At 38.8% G+C, this 27,942-nt stretch overlaps 1 protein-coding gene across 5 annotated transcripts in view; it reads right to left on the bottom strand.

The window, feature by feature from the left end:
• Window positions 1-27,942, bottom strand: part of FKBP5 (FKBP prolyl isomerase 5) — a 107,123-nt gene that overhangs the window by 20,129 nt on the left and 59,052 nt on the right. For all 5 annotated transcript variants that reach the window (XM_054569265.1, XM_054569266.1, XM_054569267.1 and 2 more), the window contains 3 exons: window positions 15,744-15,886; window positions 14,689-14,803; window positions 622-778 (listed from right to left, as the gene is read on the bottom strand). In XM_054569265.1, the coding sequence (XP_054425240.1) occupies window positions 622-778; window positions 14,689-14,803; window positions 15,744-15,886 (415 nt within the window). The remainder of the gene's footprint in view (window positions 1-621; window positions 779-14,688; window positions 14,804-15,743; window positions 15,887-27,942) is intronic.

Genomic DNA, 27,942 nt, shown 5'->3' on the forward strand with positions numbered 1-27,942 from the left:
CCACTGAGTTTAGATCCAGAAAGAACAGTTTTGTTTTTTCCAAGGACTCTATGTAAGAACAGGGGGCACAAATTCAAGTGATAATAAATCACCCAAATGCTTCTTCTACTTCCAACCTCCATGTGTTTTATGGCCTTCTGCCTAATTTAGAGAAAAGGGAAGAAGGGGCGAGAGGATCACGGGAGAAGTGCCAATAGCTGCCCGTCTTGGCAATGCAGCAGGCAAAACAAATAGCCAAAAAGCAAAACTTGCCTATCAGTCCTTTCCTTAACAAACATCAATCAAGTACCAAATTTTACCATGTATAATGTGCACTTTTTTGCTGAAACTTGTGAGCGAAAAATAAAGATGCATATTATACATGGGGTATAATGATCACATGCCATGGGTATAACAATCTCCTGCCTAATGCGTACAAAATGTGGGTGCTCATTATATATGGCAAAATACAGGGTGAATATGTTCATAAACCTCTGTTATATAAGGCCCAATAATTCACTCCATCACTACAGCTTGATTTAATTAATTGTTTCTACTGTTAGCATTAACTTCACTGAAAATATCAAATGTTGACTGTTCCTCAGGCAACTTCACTGTGCACTGAACTGGTATGCTGCTTACCGTTGTCCAAGATATAAAATACATTGTTCTTCCCGCTGCATTTTCTCCAGGGCTTTGTCAATTCCAATAGGAATGTCATGGTCTTCTCCTTCGCCAATGATGAAAACCACATCTCTGCAATCAAACATCCTTTCCCCACAGTGGCCTTCCAGGTGGACTGAAGGAGAAGAGAACAAGACAGTCAACCAGGCTGCTCCTCAGGACGCAAATTGAGGGAAGTGGTAACAAGTATTTCCCCTTTCTCATTTCATCCAGAGGCATAAATTGTATGTCTTGTCGAAGCTTAGTCTACCTGGTCTGAAATAATGTTTCTTCCCATTTTAAGTTGAAACTTCTAGTTAAGGATAACTGGATTAGTAAGGATTAGTTAAGGATTAGTAAGATGGTTTAGTGGATAATAGAACAAAGTGGAAATATAGGTTTAATTTAAACCCACCAAGCGGTAGAGGTATCCTCACAGGATCAAGAAATACTAGATTATTTAATACATAATTATCAAAATGCTACAAATTTAATGTCAAGTACGTAACAGCTTAAACATTTAGGACTGCACTCTGGTTTCAGATGCTCAGATGAAAAACAACTGAATGACCATTTCCCCAATAATACACAAGGTTAACTGAATACAGAGGCTCTTTTTGTTTTTCTTTTTAGGGTCTTAATCTTATTCACAAATATACTGAATAAAAATAGAAAACCCAAAGGTAACATCATTGACAACTAACAGAACTATATCCCGTAGTAGAGAAATAAGTGTAAAGTGTGATGGAATCAATAAATTGTCTACTATAACTTCACAAACCAAATTACTTAATCATCACCTCTAAAATATTAAGTGAAGAGATCAATTTCTGGGGACCTAATTCCCTGCTCCACTCAAACTCACTTAGCTCAGTTCCAGGGTAACTTCATATTGGATAAGGGGCTTTCGTGTTTTTTCAAGGCAAATTAAGAAACATGCATACATATATTTTTTTTGATTGATTAGAATTTTTTTCCTAGGATAAACAAGTCTCTGAAACTTTCAACCACTTTTATAATAAGGGTTATTATTCATTCCTTACCATATAGGTCTTTGACTCAATAAGAAAACTGAATTGTTTGAATAATAATACAGCAACAATAATTTGTCTTTCATAAGAAAATACTTTACTTCTGCTTCTGAAATATCATGGCTGAGATTCAAATGTAACAACTTCCTAAAATGTTTATATTTTTGGACTGAGTGCTCTACTTTAAGATCAATAGCTTGCTTTAGAGAAACTAAAAAACAAAAATACTTGTTCTGTTATACTCTTTCCATGAGATAATTATTTTCCAAATACAAATTCAATTCTAACTTACTCTACTTTTGAACTACATGATCTCAAAGGTCCTTTGAAACTCTAAAATTCTGATTCTATGACCCAGTAATACAACTCTCAATAGACCAAAAACCAGTTTCAAAGGTAATGCCTGTAGTTAATTGTTTGATTGGTTACTTTTAGCCTGGGTCTGAGAAACTAGAGAAACCCTCAGGAGTAACCAGCAGTTATGTAGACACTAGCAGCCACGATAGCTCATACATTTATGCCATTTAACTCACTAGGATTAGTACCATCCTGGCTTGTTCCCATTGCAGACATAGCATGAACTCTAAGAAGTGTGGCCCAACTAGAAAAGGCCTTTCAGGGTGGAGCTGGCATATAGGACTTCTGCTCTTTGTCCCACATGTGTAAATGCTGATGATTCTAGTCTCACTTTCGGAATGCTCTAGATAAAATAAAACTTAACTTGCACACTGAAAGTTCTTTTGAATTGGAAAATATTTTCAAAATAAACTCAACTTCATTATTTTCAAATAAATACATACATGCACTAGATATATTCAGCAGGGAGTCTAAGGCTTAAGATATTTTCACTACAGTAAATGCTAATGTTTCTAAAGGAGCTGAAAATTTTGCAAAGTTTGCTTTAAATATTTTTAAATATGCACAAGAAATTTAATTTGGATTAATGTGGTGATACTTTTCATGAAAACAGATTTGCTGAGCCTTGACTGGAGTGGTTCAGTTGACTGGGCATCACTCCACAAAGCAAAAGGTCATTGGTTCAATTCCCAGTCAGGGCACATACCTGGGTTGTGGGTTCAGTCCCCGTTTGGAGCTCGTATGAGAAGGCAACTGATTGATATTTTTCTCCCTCTCTGTCTCCTTTCCTTCCCCTCACTCTAAAAATAAATAACATCTTTTGTAAAAAAAAGATTCGCTGACTGAACAAAGTGAATTTCAGCCCATGTACTTGGAATTCCTCAAGTGTTGAGATTTATTATCCTAGTAGCTCACAGCTTTGTTGACAAATCTTTTTGTCTGAGTTTATTGTTAGGAGTACCTTCCTCCCTCAAGGAGAGTACATTTAGTGGGAGAGAAAACTATCAGCACATTCACTCTAGGTTTTGGTGATCAAGTCTGAATGTGTTGTCACAACAGGAAATCCAGAGACAGCAGAGGGTTCCTGCCTATGTGTCAGTTTCCTAGACTGGTTTTGAGCTTGTTGCATGTATTAGGTAGATATTAAAATTATATAAATATTTTCAGAAGTTCTCTTCACATCTGATATCCCATATTAGGAAAAGATTGGCTACTAATAAACTTGTTGGGAAAGATAAGTGAAGCAAGCAAAAAAAGAAAAGTTCAAGTCAAATGATAATAAAAGCATAATTAAGAAAGGAAAAAAAAAAACCTCATTATACCTGCTCTAAGAACCAATGTTTGTGGCCACCTAATAGGAAGGTAAAAAATAATTGTAGTAACTCTTATAAATATTTACTACCTTAAATAGGGAGAAAACTTTTTTTCTGGTAAATCTAACTCTTCTAACTTGGAACTGAACAAGCATTATGTACAGTATCATAAAATCTGAAACTAATAAATTGATGTGCATGCTCACATACACCCCTGTTTGTAAGTATACAACCAGCATCTGTCAGACTAGAGGAGGTATCATAGCATCAAGGAGTATATAGCCCATTGATTCTTTACTCCTGTATCTACAAGAAGCAAAGGTTATAGTTCCTTAACTAGCTTCTAAACTTGGAACACTGATGTGACAAGTTCTACAGGACTCCTAAGAAGCACTCACACACCACCTTGGAGCCATACAAATATGTGCCCTTTGCCATGCAGTAGGGAACCCCCTTCGTGGTCACAGAGGCAGATGTGCCTTGCTCCTACAAGGCCAGTTACCATTTTTTTTAATTGTCTCAGAGATTGCTGCTAAGGGTAACCATGGCAGCTCTGGCTGTAGAAGACCTGTGGGTGCTTCTGATCTTGCATCTATTAATGCCAAATACTCACTTAATAAATATTTAATAATAACCACCATGACTCACTGGGAGCTCAGCCTCTAGGGCTCAGGAGCTCTGTTGCTAATTCCAACTAGCTTAATTTACGGGAAGTAAATGATCTATGGCGTGCCCAAAGAGAAGAAAAGTACATACAGGACGCTTCTACTTAGGCCTTTTCAGGTAGAGAAAGAAATACACAAGTTAAAAAGAGACAACATTTTCTCTTGACTTAAAGTCTATGCAACTTAAGGGAAGGGGTTCTTCAAACCCCACGAAGTCAAACCAAACCAAATTACTCATGCTTAGCTACGCAATCTGAGGGTAACCGCAGCAAGTGAGCTCAGTCTGCTGCAAAACGTCACTGAAACTGGAGCTCTGACTTATTGTTCTCTTACTGCCCTAGAGCAATTTTGTTTTGAAGAGCACAGAACACCCTGTTCTGAATGTGGCTGGCACATGAACTCAGTGTGCTGACAGCAATTTGTACTCCGATTAAACTCTGTGTGTGTGTGTGTGTGTGTGTGTGTGTGCGCGCGTGCGTGCGTGCGTGCGTACACTGCAATTACAAAAACTGGAACACAAAAACTGGAACACAAAAACTATGTGATTTGTATTTTAGCAGCAAAAGTGAGAAAGAAGCTCCATAACCCTAAAAAAAAAAGAGTGCTGTAAATACTCCAGTCTAAAGACATAGCTCTGCTAAGTGTCCTTTTCCCTTTTCTAATTATAGTTGTTGGCCTCTGAGAGCTTTGCACTCATTCCAAAAACAATTACTGGGTCATGGGGATCTAAAGGGGAATGTTGTAACAGCATTACTACTAGACGAGATCTGTCATTTGGCCAGAGGAAACCAGGTTGTGACAGGTTACTCCTACTGGCCAAGGTTTTCTCTGCTGCCTAATTCTTATGCCAAATGAGTTTCTCTCTGCCTGGGTCTCCTGCCCAGTAGAGCAAGAGCATCCAAAGACAAGGGGATCTTAATGACTCTCTGCAAAGGCAAGTGAGAAAGCAGAGATGGCTTTCTAAAATCAGGAGAGCATATTTAATCACTGATGAGGACAGAAGCTGTTCCCACCAAACATGGTGGTAAATTTGGGGGCAAACTGCCCGCTTTCCCCCTTGACACCATTTCATACTATTTGAGATGAACAAACACCACTTACAAGATTGCTTATGAAACTGAGGGACAGATGCTGACAGAAGCTGACTACTTGAATACAATAAAATGTCTGCAGATGACATATATCTTAGGCTAACCAGGAAGCATACAGCCAGCAATAAATTCTACACCAAGACAAACCTCTGCTGCTCTTCTTCCCATGGGCATACACTGTAATCACACCCGTATTCCTGTCCAAGTTTGACATTTAACAATTGTGGCTTTGGGCGAGGTTATTTAAATTATCTCAGTTTCTTCATCTATAGACTGGGGGAAATGATATTAGTCTAACTCACAATTGTTGAGGGGGTTCAATCAGGTTACTAAAGGTGATTAAAGCTCCCAGCCTAGTACCTGGCATTCATTCGTTCATGTACTGGGATGTCTACTATGTGAAAATACTGTGTTATATGTAGATACACAGACGTGAATTCAATGAATATTAGCTATTATTTTCTTATAATTATACCAGATAAAACATATTTTAGAACTTGAATAGAAACCACTTAATGGCTCCACAGAGAAAGCTGTCAGATGTGAATAAACTCAAAAGTAGGCAAAGGTGATGTCATAGGCTTCTTTTCTATCTCACATTGCCCAACACACTGCTCAAGGTCAAAAAATATTTAATGATTTTTTTAAATTGAATTTACTGGGGTGACACTGCTTAATACAATTATACAGATTTCAGGTGTACAATTCTACAACACACCATCTGTATGTTGTATTGTGTGTTCCCCTACCTAAGTTGTCTCCTTCCGTCACAGTTCATCCCCGTTCATTTAATGATTAATCTGAAAACAGGACAGTAGGGGAAATGGTAGTAATTTTCATTTATAGGAATTTTCCTTCTGATATATTAGTACCCCTTTTTAAAATAAATTATAAGAGCTATTTAAATTCTTTACTGATATGAAGCCTTTGTTTTTTAATATTATTCTAATATCAATGATACATTGGCTGGCTTTTTAATAACCAGGCCTATTTTCTACTAAGTCTTATGACTTAAAGATATCTTTCTAGAATGAGCTATATATATATCCAAAATATATGAAAAAATAAATATTGTTCATTTTAGACCAAGTGCCACAGTACATTATTTTGTGAAAACATGTAATAAAATGGTTTTAAGAATTTGCTCTCTCTTACTAGACAAAATTTGCCAGGACATTTCATAAATACTTCAAAAGCATGCAAAAAACCAAACTAAAAAAAATCCTCAAATATATGGTATCTTTCCTCTATCTGTAATGTTTGGTGTCCTTTTGTTTTTGGTGTTTTATTCATAAAGAGCATACAACTAGATTTTGTTGTCATTTAAATCTTATAAGAATCCCACCCACATTTTTTTCTAATCAGGTATTTCCTTTATTCCTACCATCTCATTTTAGATTTTCTATATAATGCTTTATTGTTATTTTTCCTTTACTACATTTACTGGATTGGTGAAATTTTCCTTGTTCCTCTACTTCCCTACTCCCCACTGAGTGGTTTAGAAGTTCTACATGCTATTCTTCCTAGTATCTAGCATTACATTGTAAACAAATCATTTCAAGGTGTATAATCTTATTTCTGTTAACAACCAGTACAATCTCTCCTGGAATAAGAAAATCATTTTAGGCAATTATGCTTCCCCTCTTCATTTCCCATCTGTGCCGTATTTTGTTAAAATGACCCAGAATTCATCCTGGCTGGGTGAAAGGTTGTGGGCTTGATTCCTGGTCAGGGCACAAAACTAGGTCGCGAGTTCCATCCAGGTTGGCCTGTCTACAGGAGGCAACCAATCAATGTTTCACTCTCAAGTCAATGTTTCTCTCCATTTCTCAGGTGAGGATTATTTTTTTAAAAAAGGACCCAGAACCTAGCTCGACTGTTACACTATTATTATTTTTAACATTAAAGTTCTACCACTTCCGGGACCTTTAAAGATAAATGCATCCAACTTCACTGCCATGTTCTGGGAATTACATTTTTTGCTTACTAATGTTTCTTATGCCTGAGCCTTCACTTCTTCGCTTTATTTTTTTGTAGTATTTTAGTATTTCCTATAAGTATTTTTTTCCCCCAAAAGATCAAGAGTCTGCATATCCTAGAAAGTTAATTTTTTCTCATATTTAAACAATCATTTGGCTGAGTAGAGAAGTCCAGGTTAGAAATACTCATAGTTAGATACAATGTTCAAAGCATGGTCTTTTAGTATTCAGTGTCACGTGTAGCAAATCTGATGTCATTCTGATTCTCATTCCTTGACAATAGCTTGTTCCTCCCAAAAGAATTTAAAATTTTCTTTTAAGCTATGGAATTATAGTATTTCACTAGATGTCCTCTATGCTACTATCAACTGGACCTTCCAATCTATACGTTTGGTTAGATGCATATTGTCTATCCTTGATATATTATCTTTCTCTTCTAATTTTCCTTTCACCTTACATCTGCCTATTTTTTGTTCTGTGTTCTGAGATACCCTTAACCATCTTTCATATCACCAATTCAGAATTCTGGAACTTTCAATTTTGCTTTTCAACCCTTCTTCTGAGTTCTAATTTTGATAATCATATGCTTTTAAAAAAAATTTTAATTTAATTTTAGGGCAGGGGGAAGAGAGAGAAACACTGATTTGTTGTTCCACTTATTTATTCATTGTTTGCTTTTTGTATGTGCCCTTGACCAGAGATCAAATCCACAAACTTGGCTATAGGGATGACTCTCTAACCAACTCAGCTTCCTGGTCAGGGCAATAATCATAGTATTAATTCCCAGGAACTTTATCTTCCCTTTCCTTTTTCAAAGGAGCTGGTTGTATGACTTATGAATTTAATACTATTAAATATCTCTGAAGATAGTACTTAGTATTTTAAATGTCCTCTTCTATTTCTTCTTAGCTCACCTTGGTTCTTCTTTTTCTTGGTATTTGCTGATGACTCTTTGTTGTCTGATCATATTACAGAGGAAAGATTAAGCAAGATGAAATGATTATTGCTACCTAGCACAGTATTTCTAAGCAGCTAAACTATACTTCCACAGTAAGTCTTTTCCCAAAAGGGGTGGGCTAATTGTAAGAGATCTTTGGGTGAAGATACCTCAGGTATTTCCAGGGCATTTCCTATGTGCTGAGCACAATGTGCACAGAAAGGTTGGGGACATCATTTCCATTGGTGATGCATGAAAAAGTTTTACTTCAGGAGCAAAACAATTTAGCATATTCACTGTTGTGCAGACCTGTTACTTCACACCGTCCCCCACCTCTTTTAAAAGTTCAAAGATACTTTACATTCCCATCTCCAGTCCAAGTCCTAATATGTAAAATCTTCTGAGGCAGACCCCTTTTTTATTTTAGAAATCAGGCCTTACTGGCTTTAGCCTGGGAGCAAAAGTCACAGCCAAGACCCTAGAGCAGTAATTCTCATCCTTGGCTGCAAACTAGAATCATCTAGGGGAGTTAAAACACACATACACATACACACACATACAAACCTGTGCCTGAGAAGTTTCATCCTTTGAGGTTTGAGACTTTTGTTTAACTGGTCTGGGATGAAGCCGGGGCCTCAGGACTTTAAAAGCTCCCCGGATGATTTTAATTCAGCCCAAGGTGAGAACTACTGCACTAGAGGTTTACTGGCCCAGGTGTTCATATGGTTTCATAACAACCCTAAAGATTGCCCCATAGGCTGCTTTGGCTCCCTTGCACCAGCTGACTGTGAACTTGGAGTTCTGCCCAAGCTTGCTGAAAAGAACCGTATGAACCTCTATAGAGGTGTTCTCTACCCCTGTTTTCCTGAGTCTAGTTACCATCAGTCTATTTTCATCCACTTTACATATTCCAGAAATTCTTCATAATTTCTGATCCACTCCTTGTATTCTCCCTGTTTTCCAGCACTAATAGGGATTGCTTCCTCTCTTTTGAAATTATTCTCCATCTTCTCACTTCAGTGGGATTTGGAGGGGGAAAGGAGGTGAGATAAGGGTACTCCCGGCAATCTTAATCCCAAAGATCCTGTTGAAATTTTCACACTTGAATATACTGCCCATTATCTGCATTCTTTATATGCAAATATGGTTGAACGCACCGTGAGGAAAGAGAATCACATACAGCCAGCACTTGGATGTGCCAGCTCCTAGCACTGAATTTCATAAACCAGAAGATGTGAGAGACCAGGAGTTGGGTGAAGAGGAGCTGGTGGCTATTCAGAGCCTTCGGTCAGACTGGCTTTTCTAAGAAAGCAAAGCTTAAAAGCAGCAATGTAGTCACTACAGGCAATTAAACTAAAGTATGATGACTAACAGCCATCATAATAATGTCAATTAGAATACCTTAGAACACAGTGGCTTATGTTTTTTTTAAATGGAAGAAGTATAACATTGAATAAAAATGACAAGATGGTCATCTTAATTTAGGTAAGAAAAAGCACACTGGAACAGAATCTAAAAATTAATTTGTAAGCATTAGGATCCTCACAGAGACATTAAAAAATCAAAATTTCTCTGAGAAAGAATAAATCCTGTCAAACTAATGTAAGTTTGCTCTTTCACATAGAAAACAAACAAGCTATTAAAAGGAAGCAAAGATCACCATTCAATAAAAATAAAAGCCTTTTGATTCAGCCCAAAAATCTATTCTTCAAGGAACAAACAAAAATCCACAAGAAATGATTCACGTAAACCTACTATTAAGAAGGCAAATAATTAGTTCGAAGACTGTTATTAAGGACAAACAAATTAATCATGGGCTCTAGGTCAACCCTGGTAGAGCCAAAAAGATTTGCTGATGGACTGAAAGTAGGATATAAGAGAAAGAGGAGTCAAGGATTTTTTGTTTAACCTATTTAAAGAAACAAAACAAATTATATAAACATAATAGAGACAGTAGGATAAAGAAATTAAGTGTCCACTACTTACTAGGCGCCCTTCTTCATTTAACTGTCACAAAAGGGGGAAAAGATTATTATTTTCATTATAGACAAGAAAACTGTATGTTCAAGGTGGTTAAGTAACTTGTGTAAACTCATATAAATATTCAGATTCTAAATATATTCCAAGTCTACTCTTCCCAAAACCATGTGGCCCCCTCTCCTGATTACTCACTATACCTTTGCATAGAACTGACAGAAACTTTGTAACTCTTGTGTATCTATAACAACATATTATAATGAATGATCATTGTCTACTGCTTTCATTGTAGAATTGGATTTAATTCTAGGATTTCTACCTGGTTTTGAATCTAAGTGTATAAGTGATGCTTCAAAAAAAAAAAAAAAAAAAAAAAGGCAAACCAATCAAGTCTGAGAAGACTTCAGGAAAAATAATGTGATCTTGGTTTCTGACAGGGGTCACTTGTAAGCCACCTGTCTTCCTCCAACCATAGCTAACTTGTTTCAAAGAGGGAAAGCAAGACACCTTCACCTTGATAAGTAAAATTCAGTATGATAAATTTTTATAAAATTGATTTGTTCCAGAAAAACAAAAAGGGCTTTTGGGAGAAAAAGTAAAAATTAACCATTTACTCTAAAACTGCCCAGGAAAGTATAATCTAACAAGATGAGAGACAGAAGATTAGTTATTGCCCTTTCTTAATATATTTAAAAACAGAGAAAATAAAATTATACAGATTGTTCAAATATATTTTTTAAATTCCATAGTATATTACCCTTCTTGAAAAAAAGGATGAAGATATAAGAAAAAAATACATGTATGCTCAAATCTGCAAAAGAAATTCAAGAATAAACCATAAACTACTGAGATTGGTTACCTACAGGAAGAAATAGTGGAGAAATGGGAAAAGGTTACTAAGGATGAGGTGAGAGTAACACTTCTGAGCATATTGTTTTGTATAAAGTCAGTCCCCCATATGCGAGGGTTCTGCATCCACAGATTCTACCAACAATGAATGAAAAATATTCAGGGAAAAGAAAAAGTTATGTCGTTGCTGACGTATACTATGTGCTTAGGTCTATGATGATTGTGTCTGTATTGAACATGTACAGACTTTTATTTCTGGTCACTGTACCCTAAACAATACAGTATAACAACTATTTATGTAGCATTTATTTTGTGTTATGAATTATGAGTAATCTAGAGATGATTTAAAGTGTACAGGCTATATGCAAGTATCATTTTATATAAGGAACTTGAGCATCAGTGGATTTTGGTATCTGTAGGGCCTGGGGTTTGCAGAGAGTGGGGTATGTCCTGGAACCAAAGCCCCATGGATTCTGAGGAGCGACTGACTATAGATTGGAAATTCATGGTAATGTTTCATATATCACAAAATCAGACGAATAATTACAATTAGCTAGAGTGTGGGGGGGGGCACCCCAAATGGAATGTAAATATGAACCTAATTTTTACAAAAGTATAACCATACTGAAGGGAGTGGGGAAGAAAACTAACCTAAGCTAGAAAACATGTTTTCCATGTATAATATATGACTAACGACAAAAGGAATTATACACAAATATTTTGTACTTAGGAAATTTATGTTTCATAAAGGCATGAGTGAATTCGTAATTCTAAAACTACTTCCTATATATATTATGTTTGAGCAAATAAATATATTGTGGATGATAAGAGCCAAATTTCTCACTTGTGGAGAAAGCAGTTTCAAATAAGCAAAGGGAGGGGGCAAGAACAAACCTATGGTGTTGAATTGGAATAGGAAGTGTCAGTACATACTCATAGTTTTAATATAAATACAGACTAATATAAAAATACATACTGATATGTATGTATGCGTACTGAGGTACATGTACTGTATTTCCCAGCTTTGCCTGCTAAGGGGTTCTAGAAGCGATAACATTCCATAGCATCAGTAAATCCAGCACTCTGACCTAACGTTCTAAATCCCATTCTCCAATAAGAGGGCTCAGAGCTTCTTGGAAAATGGTTGATTCTCGACCCAAATTCCAAAATGGGCCTAGAGCACCAGTGGGGCCAAGAATAAAAAAGTGCTTAAAACACCATGAACTACTTAAAAGGACACACCACCCAAGTTGGAGGAGAGTTTCCAATGCAAAAATGTGGCACAATTTGAGTGATAAAATAAGAATAGTAATGTATAATAATTACAGAATAAAATAAACATCCATGGATCCACACTAATATAAACTAAATAAATAAACAGGGCAAAGAGGCAGCTTTTTCACACAGAATTCCAACTAAATGTAAAAGATACAGTGGAAATTTAAAACATAACCCTTAGGCAAATACCACACTAATAACTGTGCTAAAATCAGCATGCAAAGGTGTATAAAAAAAAGATACTTGCATAGTCTCCTAGCATTTCCCTCCAATGAGATACTTAGTAACTACAAAAAGGAAAAGAGTTGCTTTACAGTGGAGAACCATGGCAGACCCACCTTGACCCAGTGACTCCAGTTACATCACTAGTAATGAAACACCAACACCACATACCTCTTGATAATGAGATGGGCACGACACAACTTATGTGGTATTTTTCCAAAACTGTGAAACCTCAGTGTAATCATGGGAAAACATCCAACAAACTCAAACTGAGGGATATTCCGCAAAACAACTGGCCAGTTGTCTTCAAAAATGTTAATGTCACGAAAAACACTCAAAGTCTGATAAACTGTCATACACTGGAGGGGACTAAGGAGACATGACAGCTAAATACAATGTGGGGTCCTGAATTTGATCATGAACCAGAAAAAGGACATCAGTGTGGCAATTGGTAAAACTGAAGTAAGATCTGTAGAAAACTTAATAGTATTGTAACAATGTTAATTTCCTGATTTTGGTAAATGTACTGCTGCAGCTAGGTAAGATGTTAACATTAGGAGAAGTTGGGTGAAGCATATAAAGGAATTCTCTAAGTAGTTTTGCAACTTTTTTGTAAGTCAAAAATTGTTTAGAAACAAAAAGTTAAAAAAAAAAAAAAGACTCCCATTGAAACGTTATCAAAAGCATGATTTAATTAAGCCTGCTCTAAAGTTAACTCTGCCAGGGCAGTTTTGTGGTAACATCCATAATTGGGAAAAAGTTTTCCTTTTAATTTAGTTGACAAAAATCTCCAGTTTTAATACAATATAAATTGTTAAATGTGGGGAGTCATTGCATTATAGGAAAAAAACTCTACTTTTGTATATGTTTGAAATTTGTCATACTTAAAATTTTAAATACGTCACACACAAACTTTTTAAGTAAGTGTTTATTTATATACTGAAGATAATTTTCTATCATTCTGTAACTTTCCTAAACATTTAGAATTCTGTCATAGAATGTTTAGGGCTGGTAGGATTCAGAAACCAAGCCATCTCCCCTTCCAACCTCACCATATAGGGAAGAAGCTAAACACTCAGAGGGCAATGTCCAGCAGAGCCAGCTGCAGCCAGGATCCTACCTCCAGACTCCTGGTCTCAGTATTTCTCCAACATCATACATTTGAGCTCTTCTTTGTTTATTCTGAACCTTATTGTGAATGATAACTATCTAAACACTTCAACTGAGATAGTACACTACTACTATTTTTAACTATTTCCAATTTTTAAAAAACTAATTTGGACTGATTTGCCAGACTCAGAAACAAAATATGGGTCCATTGCAGTATATACAACATGAGACCTGAGAAAATCAACTTTCCTAGTTTGCAGTTTTAAATGGACTTTTTATTTTAAAATAGGCCTTTTATGTAGTTCATGTTTTCATTTTTGTTTAGCGATTTGATTTTTTTCTTAACAGAGGTATTCTTGTTTTCTCATAATTTTTCTGCAGTACTTCAGCTCTTTCAAGCATTTATCCATGCAGAAAGCATTTATTGAACAGCAAATGTGTGCAAGGCACTACGTGATGCTGGAAACAAAAAGGTAAAGAAGCTCTAGTCCTCAAGCACTCACTGTGTACTAGAGAAATGGGCAAATGCTGATTACAATATTAATCATCAAGCAGTGTACACAGTGGTGTATACAATGTGCTCTGGGAGGAGGAATGATCAGTCATGCCAGTCCTCACAGCAGTATCCTTACTGTTAAATTAGGAAATGAAAATAGAACAGCCTCAGGTCACTCAATAAATGGCAAAGCAGACCTTGAACCCAGGTCTCCTGATGTAGAATAGAATGGACACTATCATTCAATTTTGATCAGATTAAAATAATGAACTGTTTGTTTTTTTTAATCTTGATGCCAGCCAGTGAGATGGGTCTGAAAGGCCTAAAGAGCATTACAATCTACTGCTCTGGTTAGCAACTCTGTAACTGGCAATTTATGTAACTTCTCTAAACTCATTTTCCTCATCCTGGGATAATAAATCTTACTGTATAAGGGTATGTGAAAAATAAACTAATAAATATGTATGGCAACTAATACAGTTGTTGGCACATCAAGGAGTCTGTAGAGTAAGAATTCCTTGATCGATGGGATACCCTTTCATGCATTTTTTTGAGTTTGCAGTACCTGGCACAGACGTGTTGAGTAAATATTTACTAAATGAATCATTATCAAATAAATGTCAAATTTAAAGCTATGCTTGAGATATGTTCAATATACTTATTTCCATATACAGACTGTAAACAAAATCTCCATTTCAACCCAGCTCTTGAGGACTAGTTCCCTCTCATGGTAGTGCTTACTTTCCACTGTGGCTCCCTCGTTGGGGTATGAATAGCCTTTTCCTTTCTGTTTGATTCTTCGGATAATGCCCCCATCTTGCAATAAATCCTCTCCTTTGAAATCAAGGAGCTCAATCTAGAAAGAAAAAGGAGATCTGGCTGAGAAAAGATCAAATGAAGCCGATTTAACATACTTCAAGGCAAGGGCAACCAATTCTCCTTTCATTTTACAAAACAAAACTCTTTTTTTATATTGATCTATGCATATCAGTTATTGGAAAAATCAAGAAAAAAAGAACACTGCACTTTTCAATACATGGAAAGAACCTTCTCGTAATGATAACGTCTGGGACCACATCCTCTGGAGAGAAGGGCAAAGCCAGCCAGGAAATACTGGGAAAACTACCTGGGGGGCAAAAGGCCAGAGCTACCAAGTGCATGCTCAACACTGCTGAGTGTTTTCTCTCACTCAAGAAACCACCACTTTTCCCACTCAGAACCACGGAATTCCCTTCTTAAAACGCAAGAATAAATCCTATGAAATCAGGCCTATAATCACTTAAGAGTGTTTTTTCTTAGTTACACTGTTTCAAGCATTTCCCCCCTCAATTTAAAAATCAAGTTTGGCCAAATGTGTGTAATTCAACACATGAAGAATAACATATTCTCACCCCCTGCACTGCCTAATGAGATCTGTGACATTTATAAATTTTATAATATGAAAATACCTTAAACCTGATTCAGTCATATTTCAACATTTATTCCCCACATTTCCATCCTGTCTTCTGGTCAATTTTAATACGCCATACTCGCACCACTCACCAGAATTTTTATTCCTGAGTCTGCTCTTTTGTTTATTTGATACGACCTTTTTGTGCCACAGACACGTTTATAAGAAAGCACTGGCACCCACTCCTTGAGTTTGTGGGAAACAATTCAAGAAGCCAAGCTCCAAAATAAATAAATTGGATTTCATTCTCAGTAGCTAGCTTAGCTCTTATTCTACTGCCTCTTGCTTCAGAACTAGCACTAGAGTAGAACAGATGCTAACAAGGCAGCATCACACACATACTTGCCTCAAAAAAGAGAGTTGCATTTGAGGGAATTCTGGGGACACTGCCAGCCGAGCCATATGCATATTCTGGTTTGCACAGTAAATGGCACATCTCTCCTCTTTTCATGGTAGCCACCCCAATGTCCCATGCCTTGATAACTTGGCCTAAAAATGAAAGGAAAAAGTGAGAGGCTAAAACCGCAGTTATGTTAGTATTAAGTCTTGGTTTGCTGATTGGGGGCTTAACACAAGTGACTCCATTTTGGACCAGTTGTCTCTCTTTTACATACTAACCTGAGAATATTTTTATTAATTTAAGAGAGACAGGAAAGGAAGAAGGGAGAAAGAGAGAGAAAAACATCAATGTGAGAGAAATATCCATCGTTTGCCTCCCACATGCGCCCTGACATGGGATCAAACCCACAACCTTTTGGTGTATGGGCAACCAACTGAGCCACCCAGCCAGGGCAGTTTGTCTCTTTTTTAACAAAAGCTGTAAGCCATCTTTAAAAAGTCTTAACTGTTGTAACACAAAAGTTGAAACAAATTTCTAATTCTTTACACTAGATACTCAGGTAGGAAGTAAGGGCTACAAAAGAACTCAGTAAAAGCTACACACTTAGAAATAAACTGTGATTTTTTTTTTAAAGGCTATCAAAAGATACACTGCTGAGGAGGTAGAAGTACTGATGTGTCAACTGCTCAAAAATTCAGTCTTTTAAAAGTAGCAGTAACATAATCTTTGAAATGAGGCTGGGTTGCAGTTGTTGCTTAACTTGTAATTTCAACCATAATGATGAGTGAATATTTTCTAGGTAGAGATGAAAAAATAAATAGTACAGAAAATGGAGTTCGTCCTAAGGAAGCTAATAATTTAGATGGGTTGACAAAAACAACAAGAAACAACCAGAAAAGAATAAACTGCACTAGAGTCCATGAACAGATTTTTCCTTAAAATTTAGCATAAGGGGGAAATCAAAATGGCGGACAAGTGAATGGAAGTCACACTGACCTCCTACGAGGACCAACCTAGAATCACAACTAAATTGTTTAGGAATCACCTGGAACAAACTGAACAATAGCAAGAGAGGATCCTTATAACCTTGGCCAGACAGAAGAATTAGTATTAGCACAACCTCACTGGTAAGGAGTGTAGTAGAGACTTGAGAGGTGGTCAGGGCACCCATGGGCGGCACCACCAGAGGGATATTGAACCGGCGAGTTGCGTCCCCCTGAGAAGAGCGGGGTCTAAACCATAAGCAGGGATCTCCAGCCTACAGCACCAGAGCCCGAAAAGCACACAGATAACAGCCAGCTGTGAAAAGCAGAAGGGTTGCTCTCTGACAGAGATGGGTGGCTGGAGATACAAAAAGCTGTTTGAAGGCCCAACGCATAAATTTCTATTTGCAGCCACTGAGGAGAGACTGGGAAAGGAGGCTTTGGGGAGAGAACTGAGAGAGTAGCTGGCAGGACCCCGGGGCTTACTGATCTCCCATACGGCAGCAGCCATCTTGCTCAGGCAGACCACTCCTCTCATGGCAACAGCGAGAGAGGTCACAATAGCCCCCCACCCCACCGGAGGGACTCTGCCCTGACCCGATGGTACTAAAACCTGACTGCTGAGTACAGAGTGGCAGCCACAGAGAGTAGATCCCTGGCTAAAGAGGGTGCAGACTGGTCTAGAGACACTTGAGAAGAGACTGAAGATGGTGGGTTTTGGCAGAGAATGGAGAGTAGGTGGCGGGATCCTGGTCCTGACTCCTCCCCCATTTAGCAGCAGCCATCTGGTTCAGGCAGACCACTCCCCTGAGCGGCACCAGCGTGTGAGGACCCAGTGACCCTGCCCTCAGGAGGGCCTCGGCCATGACCCAGCAGTGCTGAAGCCTGACTGCTGCATAAAGAGTGGCAGCCACAGATAGTAGATCCCTGGCTAAAGGGGGCACAGAGTGGTCTAGAGACACTTGAGGAGAGACTGGTGACGGAGGATTTGGGGAGAGAAGAGAGAGAGTGTCCGGCAGGACCCCAGTGCTGACCCCTCCCCCATATGGCAGCAGCCATCTTGCTCAGGCAGACCACTCCCCTGAGTGGCAGCAGCTTGAGAGTACCCAATAATCCCACCACCAGGAGGGACTCTGCCTTGCCCTGTGGTGTCTAAGCCTGACTGAGTGCAGTGTGACTTGATTAACAACTGAGGGAGACAGCCACAGACAGTAGATTCCTCAAGTCTCGAACAGACTGCCTAAGGTCAGACAAGGACAACATCTGACATCATCAGAGGCAGATCCAGAAAGAAAAATGGTCTCCTACCATAGAAGTTCACACCACAAAGTTCAGGAAATCAAGACATCAATTTAAGAAGCAGAAGCAAAAAGGAAGAGCCTCACAAATAATGGGAAGACAAAGAAACACCCCCCAATTAAAGGGAAAGGAAGAATCCCCAGAAAGAGAACTAAATAAAATAGAGACAAGTAAACTATCAGATATTGAGGTTCAAAACAATGGTTTTAAGGAAGCTCAATGAGTTCAGTGAGCTCAGAGAGAATTACAAAAAACTACAGGGAAACCACGAGGAACTTATTGCAAACTATATCAGCATGAAAAAGGCCACAGAAACTATCAACAACTGGCAAGAGGAAATGAAGAATACAATTTCTGAACTGAAGAACACAGTAGAAGGAATCAAAAGCAGGATAGGTGAAGCAGAGGATCAAATCAGCAAGCTGGAGGATGAGGTAGGAAAAAGCTCCCAGAAAGAGCAAGAAAATGTAAAAAAAAAAAAAAAAAAAAAGGACTCAGAAAGAATGAAGAGGCATTTAAGGAAATGCAGGACAACCTGAAACATACTAGTATCCGTATAAGAGAGATACCAGAAAAAGAGGATGAGGGATAGAGAACCTGTTTGAAAAAGTAATAATGGAAAACTTTCCCAATTTGAGCAGAGAAAAAGCCACGCAAGTCCAGGAAGCACAGAGGGTCCCATTCAAGAGGAACCCAATGAGGTCCACTCCAAGACACATCATCATTAAAATGGCAAATATCAAAGAAAAATAGAGTCCTAAAGGCAGCAAGGGAGAAAGAGGTAGGAACATCTTCTTTCCTCTGTGCCTGCAGAAAAGCAAAGGCCTGCAACCAAGACTGCTTACCCAGCAAGGCTCTCAATGAACATGGAAGGCAAACTAAGGAGTTTCCCAGACAAAAGAAGGCTAAAAGAATACACCTCCACCAAACCAGCACTGCAAAATATGCTAAAGGGACTGCTTTAAGAAGATGAAGAAAAAGAGTTTATGAATACCCAGTTCCTTTCAGTCACTAATACTTGATATTACCAATATTTTTAATACTTATTTATCTGATTGTGACAATGATGTTATTTTAATTGTTATTTTATTATTTGTTGAAACTAAACCTGTTTTTGTATATTTCTTGCCGATTTCTATTATTTTTAAAAAGTTTAAATGCCTTTTTGGTATTCTTTAAACATTCTTTTATTAAATATATAGCAGATGTTCCTCGACTTGTCATGGGGTTACATTCAGATAAACCCATTGTTAAGTTGAAAATATTATAGGTCAAAAGTGCATTTAGTGCACCTAAGCTACCACACGTGATATGCTAATCCAGACAGTTTCTACTAATTGCGTATTACTTCTCTACATCATAGGAAATTAGAAGTCAAATCTCGAGAGCCACCTGTATCTTGATCTTTTGCAATCAACAGAAAGGAGAATATGTATTTTAGTTGTTCAAGGTGCAGCCTGCTTGAATGTTACACTGCCTGGATTTGAGTGCCAGGTGTGGCCCTTACTAGTTGTGTGACCTTGTACAAGTTATTTAAATTCTGTGCCTTAGTTTCCTCATCTTCAAATAATAACAAGTACTAGTACCTGCCATAACAATAGCAGTACCAGCCACAGAGTTCTTATAATAATTATTAAACAGAGTATGTCAAATGCATGGCACAGTGTCTGGCATGTAATAGTTATTTAATAAAGGATAACCATTGTAAATACAAATAGACTAACCCTGTTCTCAATGACTGCTTAATATTTCAGTCACTCTCCTATTACAAACAGTACTCTAATCAGAACATTTGTCCGTATGTTTGCCTATTTGGTCCAAATTTATTTGGAGAGTAAATGCCTAGAAGTGCAAAGGTTATGTGCATTTTCAATTTGACAGATTTTGCCCAACTGCCCTTCCAAAATGGCTACGTCAACTTATGTGCCCACACATGGCTCCATTGTGAAAAAACCTGAACCAACAAAAGAAATGTAAAGTCTGCTGTAATAGGCTGCTTTCTTGTCACCGGGACTCCTCAAAAACTGTTACGTGTTAGTGTGGTCACTGAGAACTTTCCTTTTTAACTATCAACTGATATTTTAAGACAAATACTTTATACAGTCTTTCAGGAACTCTTTATATTCTGGAGGTTCTACTGTACACTTGTTCAAGATATTTAGCCAACAACTGAGGAGCAAAGGTCTGCCGAGTTACTAAGACTACAAAGATGATCATTCCCTTCTTCCTTCCAAGGAACACGCATTGCAGTATGGCCAGTGAAGGAGAAAGACACAATATTTTCCTTCTTTCTTTTTTTAAGCAAAAGGTGGTGAACACCGAAACAGTGTATAAACAAAGGGCATTTGCCTTGGGGTGAGGGTTGGTGTAATCGGCAAAGGCTTTTTCATGGGTGATATGCATGCAAGGCCTTAGAAGCTGGAAACCTCAACCAGGGAAATTAAATCCATAGGAGCCCCAAGGTGAATAAACCATGCCTGGCCCTTGCTTTTCTTCTTACTGGAGAACATTAAAGCTTCCCATTGAATAGAACACACAAGGAAAGAGCTGGAATGATATCGACACAGGTATGTTTCTAAAATTGCCAACACTGGGACTCTTCTTAAAAACATTTCCCCACTTAAAAAAGTAACACACTCCTTATAGAACTCTTGGAAAGTAGAGGAAAGCAGAGAGAATACAATAAAAAACCTCTGAAATCTCAGCACGTGGGCTAAACTGTCAATCTCTTAGTTCATTTCCTTCAAATGTGCAGGGTGGGGCAAAAGTGGGCTTACAGTTGGGAGTACATGAAACAATTTTTGTATTAGTATTATTGAAGTATTGTCCACAAGAACAACTGTAAACCCACTTTTATCTCTCTCTGTATATATAGACTTCGCTTGCACAGTAAATTCTTACATTCTTAAATCTCTGGTCATAGTTTATTTGGTTTTGTAGTCTGCTCTTTATATGTCATATTATAGGAGCATTTTTCTTGTTAAAAGATAGTATTTGAAAACATGATTTTTAATAACTATATACTATTTCATCATCTAAATATACCATAATTTCATTACTCCTCTTAAAATACATGTTTGTTGCCCTGGCTGGTGAGGCTCAGTGGGTTGAGCACTGGCCTGAGAACCAAAGGTCTCCGGTTCAATTCCCAGTGTAGGGCACACGCCTGGGTTGCAGGCCGGATCCCCAGCAGGGGGTGCATGAAATGTAACCACACATTGATGTTTCTCTCCCTCTCTTCCCCTCTCTAAAAATAAATAAATAAAATCTTAAAAAAAAAACAAAACATGTATGTTTGTACTTTTTTTCTTTTTACTATTATAAAGTTTTGGTGAACAATTCTGGACCTAAATCTTCACATGACCTTTTTTCTTTGCATAGTAAAACACCCCTTTCCTGACACAAGCAGGACTATGACCGGGAGTAAATTATTTTTAAATAATTTTATATTTTTCAATTACAGTTGACATACATTAGTTTAGGTGTACAATATAGTGATTAGACATTTATATAACTTACAAAGTGATCTCCCAATAAGGCTAGTACCCATCTGACACCATCCACAGTTATGGTATCACTGACTATATTCCTTAGGCTGTACTTTACATCCCTGAGACTGTTTTTATAGATGGCAATTTGCACATCTTAATCCTTACCACTTTTTACCCATATTCCCACCCTTCTCCCACCTAGCATCATCAAAATATTCTTCATGCCCAAGCCAATGTCACATCTCACCTTATAATTAAAAGGTTGTGGGTTCAATTCCCAGTGAGGGCATGTACCTAGGTTGCAGGTTCAGTCCCTGGTCCAAGCATTTGTGATCCCCTGTACAGGCATGTACAAGAGGCAACCAATCGATGCTTCTCTCTTGCATCGATGTTTCTCTCCCTTCCTCTCTCTCTAGAGGCAATGAAAACATGTCCTCAGGCGAGGATTAAAATAAAAAGTTGTCTGTATCAAGGAGTTTGTTTGTTTTCTTTGTTCCTTTATTTCTGCTTCCTGCACTCATATGTCTATTTCCTTCACCAGGTTAGGGAGGGTTTCCATCATTTCTTCAAATAGGTTTTCAGTTCCTTGATCTCTCTCTCCTCCTTCTGGTACCCCTATGATGAGACATTATTGCATCCAATGTTATCCCAGAGGCCCCTTAGTATCCTCATTTTGGGGGTTCTTTTCTTTTTCTGCAGTTCTGATTGGGTGTTTTCTGCTCTCTTGTATTTCAAATCGCTGAATGGATCCTCTACTTGATCTAATCTACTGTTGATTCCCTCTAATGTGTTCATTTTAGTTACTGTATTCCTCGTTTTTGACAGATTCTTTTTAATTTTCTAGCACTTTTAAAAAATTATTTTCTATATGTTTGTTAAAGTTCTGAGTTCACTGAGTATTCTTAAAGTCAGTGTTTTAAACTATGCATCTGGTAGACTATCTCCATTTTTAGTTCTTTTTCTGGAGTTTTAGCCTGTTCTTTCATTTGGGACACATTTGTCTTCTCATTTTGACTGGCTCCCTATGTTTGTTTCTATGTACTGGGTAGAGCTACTACATCTGGTCCTGATAGAGTGGCCTTGTGCAGATGTCATGTGGGGCCCAGTGGTGCAATCTCTCGTCACTTGAGCTGGGTGTTCCAGGTGTATCCCTTGTGTGCCCTCCTGTTGTAGTTGAGCCTCAATAGCTTTTGGCTCATTGAGAGAGGGACTGACTCTCAAACTGATTGGCTGTGACGACTGGCCATCACTAGAGTAGAGGAGCTTTGTGCAGGGCTTGACACCACAGAGCAGGACTCACTTAAACAGGGCTCTGGTGCTTACTGAGTCTGCCCTTTGGGTGTGTCATTTGTGGAGGTGACTGGGTAGTACTCTGGTGTGGTATAAAGCTGGCCATGGGGTGTGTTGGTTCTGGGGCTTTTTTGGAGCAGCTCTGCTGAAAGCCAAGTTAAGCTGCTTCCTTTGTTTCACCTGAGGCCACCTGGTATGAGCTACAAAGAGATCTGCAGGTGGTTGCCACTTGTGCTGGGCTTGGAAGGGCCTGGGAGAGGCTAAGCTGAGAACCGATGCTGGCTACCACTAGTACCAGGCTTGGGGCGACCTGGTAAAAGGTATAGGGCATGCTGAGGCCAGATGCTAACTTGTTTGCGATTTGTGAACCTTTGAGAGGCTTTTGGAAAGCCTGCAGCATGAGCTGTTTGTATGGAAAAGCCACTGGAAATGGCTTGGGTGGGCTCCGAGATGGGTGAGGTCTCGGAATCACCAGGATGGGGTAACGAGTATTACCCAGGTTTCTGGAGACTCAGCTACGGTGCCCACTGTGCCTGCAGGGGGAGGGCACAGCAAAGAAACAGTGGCTTCTTCCACAGCTTCTGTTTGGGAGAAAGCTGTCCCCCAGCTCTTGTCCTGATACCAGACTCCCTGTATGTCCCTGGCGCCTTTTGAGCTGCAGCTCCAGGTCTGGAGCTAAGAGCAAGTGAGTCCAAGTAAGCCAGTCCTCTGGGACTCCTGAAGCCCTCCATCTCACTCAGCCACAATCCCCACTGGTTTCACGGCCAGGATTTATGGAGACTTCCCTTTCCAGCATGGAAACTCAGGGCTGGGACCCCTTGCTCCTTATTGGTGCCTCCACACGGAGATATCCTCCCCATTTTTAACTGCAACTGTGTGTGTGTGGGCCTAGGTTGTTCAACATCTCCACCCCTCCTACCAGTTTCAAATGGCTTCTTCTTTGCATCCTTAGTTGAACTTTTATCACCTAGATCTCAGGCAGTTCTCAATTATGATTGTTCTGTAGTTTGGCTGTAATTCTGACATGTTCATGGAAGAAGGCAAGCACAGCGTTTACCTATGATATCACCTTCACATCTCTATTATTATATTTTTAATTTTAATTTTTTATTTAGAGAGAGGGGAAGGTTGGGAGAAAGAGAGGTAGAGAAACCACAATATGAAAGAAACACTGACTGGCTGCTTTCTGTACGTGCCCCAACCTGGGACTGAACTTGCGACCCAGACATGTGTCCTGACTGAGAATCAAACCGGCGACCTTTTGGTTTGTGGGACAACACCAAACCAACTAAGCCACACCAGTGGGGGTTCTATTCTCATTAATAAAAAAAACTATTAGAGTATCATGCCACAAACACTTCTGATGCACTTCTCTTTCCACTCTTCGGCAGAGAAGGTTGGACCCACTTAACTCAGTTTCATTTTAGTGAAAAGGTAAGATGTGATGCTCAGGGCCTGCTGGTAGTCCTGGATCCCATTTCTTCTGCAAAGCGCTCCCTACACAGCAGACACAGCAACCTTACCTCACGACTCCTAGAAAAGGAAATGCAAACCTGCTATCCCAAGTCAGTATTAAGGCTCAAACCTGTCTCCTGACATTCTTGGGGTACTACCTGGTCCACTTTTATGTTTCTATATGTTCTACCTGATGCTTTCAAAGTCACCAGTGAGCTTGTATGCTCTCATGGATGATGTTAGGTATCTACCTAAAGACTTATGTCTTGACCAGAAGTCAAGAGGGTAAGTTAATTTAAAACATTGCTTTAAATGAAGAATCATAAAAAAGAACATATACATACATCATTTTTTAAAACTTAAAACACATTCAAGTACATTAATGCAGTAACCCTGTGTTAGAAAGCCAAGGCCTTGTCTCCAAGTGCGGCTCCAGTGGTAAGAGCCCCACATCACCTTTACTAGATAAATCACACGTGATATTTCATTTGCATTTACAATGTGAGTTTTTTTTTTTAAAGTGGAGCAAGAACCAAAGACACTTATAAAGCAATCAGTATGCAGAATCCTTCTGATAAAATGTATTCTGAATGGCTTTTATTCTGCTTTTTACCCACCCCTAATTCAATAGCCATTTTAAATTTTTTTAAATTGATTTTAGACAGAGAGGAAAGAGGAGAGGGAGAGGATGGGAAGGAGGGACATCGATCTGCTGTTCCATTTATTTGTGCATTCACTGGTTGCTTCTTATATGTGCCCTGACTGGACATTAAACCTGCAACCTTTGCATATCAGGATGATGCTCTAAGCAATGGGTTACCCAGACAGTGTCGATAGCCATTTTAAAAAATGCTTTCAGCAATTCACCTTAATGTCTTTCTAAAAATGTTTGACTAAATATGTAGTTTTCCTACAATTCCTGTTTTTACACTAATTCCAATGTTTTGTATACTAATAAAATTATATAATTACTTAAAGTACAATACACATAAACACGTTTCAGCTGATTCTTATCAGCAGTCTGAGGAAGGAAAAAACAGCCCTTAATGTCTGGACCCTTCCTGGCAGAGCCAGGCATTAGTGATGTCTGCGGCTGGCCAGGACACACAGCGAGGCCATGTTATTCCCCTGTTGGACATAAACAATCTCACAGAACATCAACATCAGACAAGGTCACTCTGAAACCATGAGAAAATGAGACAAAACAAGAAACACTTCAAAATTTTGTCTAAACATGGACAAAAATCAAGGTCACCATGTAACCTACAGAACACAAAACATCCCCCTCTCCTGGCTACTCTGAGTGACCACTACTTCCCTAGCAGGTATAGCTTTAGTCTCCCTCTTGTCAGCCCTCGCAGGTAAGATTTATTAAGATGCCCAAAGAATTTCCCCAGTCTTATAACATCCAATCCAAAGCAAAGCCCGTCTTCTTCAAACCATCCCTCAAATTGCCTACTACAGGCCCAAACCCTATAAAAGTCCTTATGAACACTCTTACTGACACACTCCACAGTGGGCTTTCTCCCTCTCTGCAATGAGTATGTCCAACTTTTTCAACTACAGCTGCGTTCCTAGTGGTCCGTTGCTGGAGGGCACTGACAAAGTCCAGTCAACTGGATAAAGCCAAGTGCAAGAACACAGCACAGAACAGGATTCCACAATGTCACTTAGAATATTCACAAACAAATGCAGAGCATCAGTTAACCTGGAGTTGGTTAAGCAAGCTTCTACCACATTTCCTTAGGTTCAATTCCTGGAAGTAGAATTACTTGGTCAAAGCAGGAACATTTTTAAGATTCATGACCTTGGAGCTCGTGGTCAAGATGGCAAAGCAGGGAAATGCAGTACTCCCATCCTCTCACAACCACATTGAAATTACAACTAAACTACAGAACCACCATTCAGAACCACCTGAACTCTAGTTGAACAGAAGTCCTACAACCAGGGATACACAGAGAAAGCCACATTGATTCTGGTTGGAGGGGCAGAGATGCTGAATGAACCCATATGTGGTGGAAAAAATCAGATGGGATATCTTCTCTGCAGTGGTCCCCTCTGAGGAACAAGACATCCCAGCCCCACACCAGATCCCCAGCCCAGGGTTCCAGTGCCAGGAACAAAGGTCCCCATGATTTCTGACTGTGGAAACCAGTGGAGGTTGTGGGTGAGGCACAGTCTGGCTCAGGTACCACAGCCCCAACGAAGTGCATCCTGCTCCATGGGAGTGGCCCCTGCACAGCTGATCCTCCTCCTGACGTGCCAACAGCAATCAAGGCTCAACTTCAACAGGATAGTGAACAAAGCCCACCCAACAAGACTGGGGGTGGGGGTGGGCACACCTTGAATGCCCAGCCTGGGTGACCTGTGAGTCTGTGCCACTGAGCCCTACAAGACATCTACTACGTAAGGCCTCTCTACCAAGCCAAGGAGACATAACAGCTCTGCCTAATACACAGAAACAAACACAGGGAGGCAGTCAAACTGAGGAAACAAAGAAACATGTCTCAAATGAAACAGAAGAACAGAACTCCAGAAAAAGAACTAAATAATATGGAGACAAGCAAACTATCCAATGCAGAGTTCACATGACTGGTTACATGGCTGCTCAATGAACTCTGTGATAACAAAGAGATAGGAAACATAAAAAGGGAGATAGATTTTTGAAAGGGGGAAGGACTGTGTCTTTTTTTACTTAGTATAATATCCTCAAGGTTCACCAGTATTGTCACATGTGTCAGAATTTCCCTCTTTTTAAAGGATGAATAATATTCCATTTTATATATACATGACATTTTGTTTATTCATTTACCACATATAATTACTTGGGTTGCTTCCACATTTTTGGCTATAATGAATAATGCTATGAACATGAGTTACAAATATCTCTTTGAGACCCTTTGTTATTTTGAATATATACCCAGAAGCAAAACTACTAAGGCATACAGTAGTTCTATTTTTTATTTTTAAAAACTTTTTTTTTTTTTAATTGATTCCAGAGAGGGGAAGGGAGGAAGAGAGGGAGAGAAACATCGAGTGGTTGCCTCCTGCATGTGTCGTGAATGGGGACCGAACCAGCCACCCGGGCACAGGCACTGACCGGGAATCTAACCTGCAACCTTTCAGTTTGCAGGATTATGGCCAACCAACTCAGTCACTCCGGCCAGGGCAATAGTTCTATTTTTAATTTTTTGAGGAACATTTTCCTTAGTGGCTGCACCAGTTTACATTCCCAAAAACAATGTACCAGGGTTTCAATTTTTCCATAACCTTGTCAACACTTGTTTTGTTTTTTGATAGTTGCCATCCTGATCAATGTGACGTGACATCTCATTGTGGTTTTGATTTGCATTTCCTTAATGATTAGTGATGTTGAGCACCTTTTCATATTCTTGTAGACCATTTATATTTCTTCTTTGGAGAAATGTCTAAGTCCTCGCCCATTTTATAATCAGGTTATTGGGGGTTTTTTGGTTGTTGATTTACAGGAGTTCTTTATATATTTTAGATATTAACCACTTATCATGCATATGATTTGCAAGTATTTTCTCCCATTCCATAGTTTGCCTTTTTACTCTGTTACTGTATCCTTTGATGGAGGGGGTATTTTTATTTTGATGTAGCATAATTTATGTATTGTTTACTTTTGTTGCTGTGCTTTTGGTGTTATATCCAAGAAATCATTGC

The sequence above is a fragment of the Pteronotus mesoamericanus genome, unplaced genomic scaffold (genome assembly GCF_021234165.1).
Source record: "Pteronotus mesoamericanus isolate MK-2021 breed Mesoamerican mustached bat unplaced genomic scaffold, CSHL_Meso_final contig_20, whole genome shotgun sequence".
In the NCBI taxonomy this organism is placed as follows: domain Eukaryota; kingdom Metazoa; phylum Chordata; class Mammalia; order Chiroptera; family Mormoopidae; genus Pteronotus; species Pteronotus mesoamericanus.